Raw genomic sequence first — 1,498 nt, 5'->3', positions numbered from 1 at the left:
TTCCCTCCCCCCCCAAAGACAAAGCAGCACTCATCACCACCAAAAGAAGATCCTCCTTGCTGTAGTGGGGCATAGGTAACATGAAGGCAACATAGCAAGTTATCAGTCAAGATGGCTTTAGCTGTGTTGAAACTGCTTAGTATGTGGTAGGATAAAGTAATTTAAAGAATTTCCCACCCCATATAAAGAAAAGAAATGTTAGAAGTACAAACCTTACATACAAAATTTTTCCCAGATAGAAAGCTATGGCAAGTAGCATTTTAAGCTTGTCACACTCATATCAGTATTACAAAGATTTAACCTTTTTCACAGATACTACTTCTAAGCTTTTCTTATAGCTGAAGAAGTTCTGACTTCTCTTTTTATTTTAAGGGATGAAAAGTATTAGTTTCAGATTGTCTAATCTCTCTGCAAAAAGACAAAGTTCAAATACTAATTAAGTCTAGGTGGTGAAAAGAAATCTACATTTCTGTAGTGATCTCTTCAGTGTGTTCACTGCCCAGCACAACCACAGTTCTCTGAAAGAGGCGAGAGCGCTCAGGTACTTCACATACCTTTTGAAGATGCATCCTGCTCACATAAGTTTGGGAATCTTATCTTCCCTGCAGACCACCAGAAAGGTTCCTAGAAACTGGGTCTAGGACACAAAAATTTGTTTTAAGCTTAGTTTATCCTCCTCTGAGTGGGGCAGGTAGTATGCTCATTGCTTCAACTGTTGTATGTGGTTCAGAATGTGAACCACACACATAGGGACAGTACTTAAAACAAGTTACTTCAGTTCTGTACTTGAGTAACCCAGAGCAAGGAAAAGGCAACAGATATTTTATTTACCTATGTCCACAGAATAAAACATATTCAGTGTTTGATTTTTGTCTCTTAAGGCTGCTTCTGATGCCAGAAGGAAAGCATAATCTACACCTGCGTTTTGCAGAGGACTTCAACAGACAAGTGGAAGGTTTCCTACGCTAACTTAAACTGTAAAAGAAGTTAGAGGTGTTTGTCCTTGCCTTATTTAGGAATTTAAGTTGGCTTTCCATTTTCATTCAAATTACAGGTAGGTTTGAGTCCTGTAAGAAAAAAAATGAAAGATATTTGCATGAGAAGCATCCATTTTGAGATTATGTAAGCCTCAGTTGATCAGAGTGCACCACTGTGCTGCAAGATTTCTGACACGCCTTTAAACTTACTTCTTGCCACATAAGCGAAATAGCTGTTCTTTTTCCAATAGAGGTGTTAAGAAAGACAGAAAACATGATCTAGAATACATGCCTTTATGTGCTCTTAACATTAAAGGACAAAAACATTGTAATAACTGGGATTCCAAACTGTTACACTGAGAAATCTGTCAAAGTTACAAGTGCTGAGAGGATAATTGGGTACACAGTTTCTAGAGAACATGCTTCACCACCACTATCAGAAGTCATTCAGTACGCATGCCTGCTTTACAGAAGTTCCTTTGATACCAGGGGACTTTACGCTTCATCCTCCTCTCCCTCCT

The 1,498-nt window shown here is 38.5% G+C and overlaps 1 protein-coding gene across 1 annotated transcript in view; it reads left to right on the top strand.

The window, feature by feature from the left end:
• Window positions 1–1,301, top strand: part of BPHL (biphenyl hydrolase-like (serine hydrolase)) — a gene marked incomplete at its 5' end in the record, with an annotated part of 8,238 nt that extends 6,937 nt beyond the window's left edge. Inside the window, one exon of the mRNA XM_009696543.1 lies at window positions 882–1,301. Within this exon, the coding sequence (XP_009694845.1) occupies window positions 882–969 (88 nt within the window). The remainder of the gene's footprint in view (window positions 1–881) is intronic.
• Between the last annotated feature and the right edge of the window lie 197 nt (window positions 1,302–1,498).

Source organism: Cariama cristata, unplaced genomic scaffold, assembly GCF_000690535.1.
Source record: "Cariama cristata isolate BGI_N322 unplaced genomic scaffold, ASM69053v1 scaffold21643, whole genome shotgun sequence".
NCBI lineage: Eukaryota > Metazoa > Chordata > Aves > Cariamiformes > Cariamidae > Cariama > Cariama cristata.
This window is presented reverse-complemented; position numbering and strand designations above follow the sequence as displayed.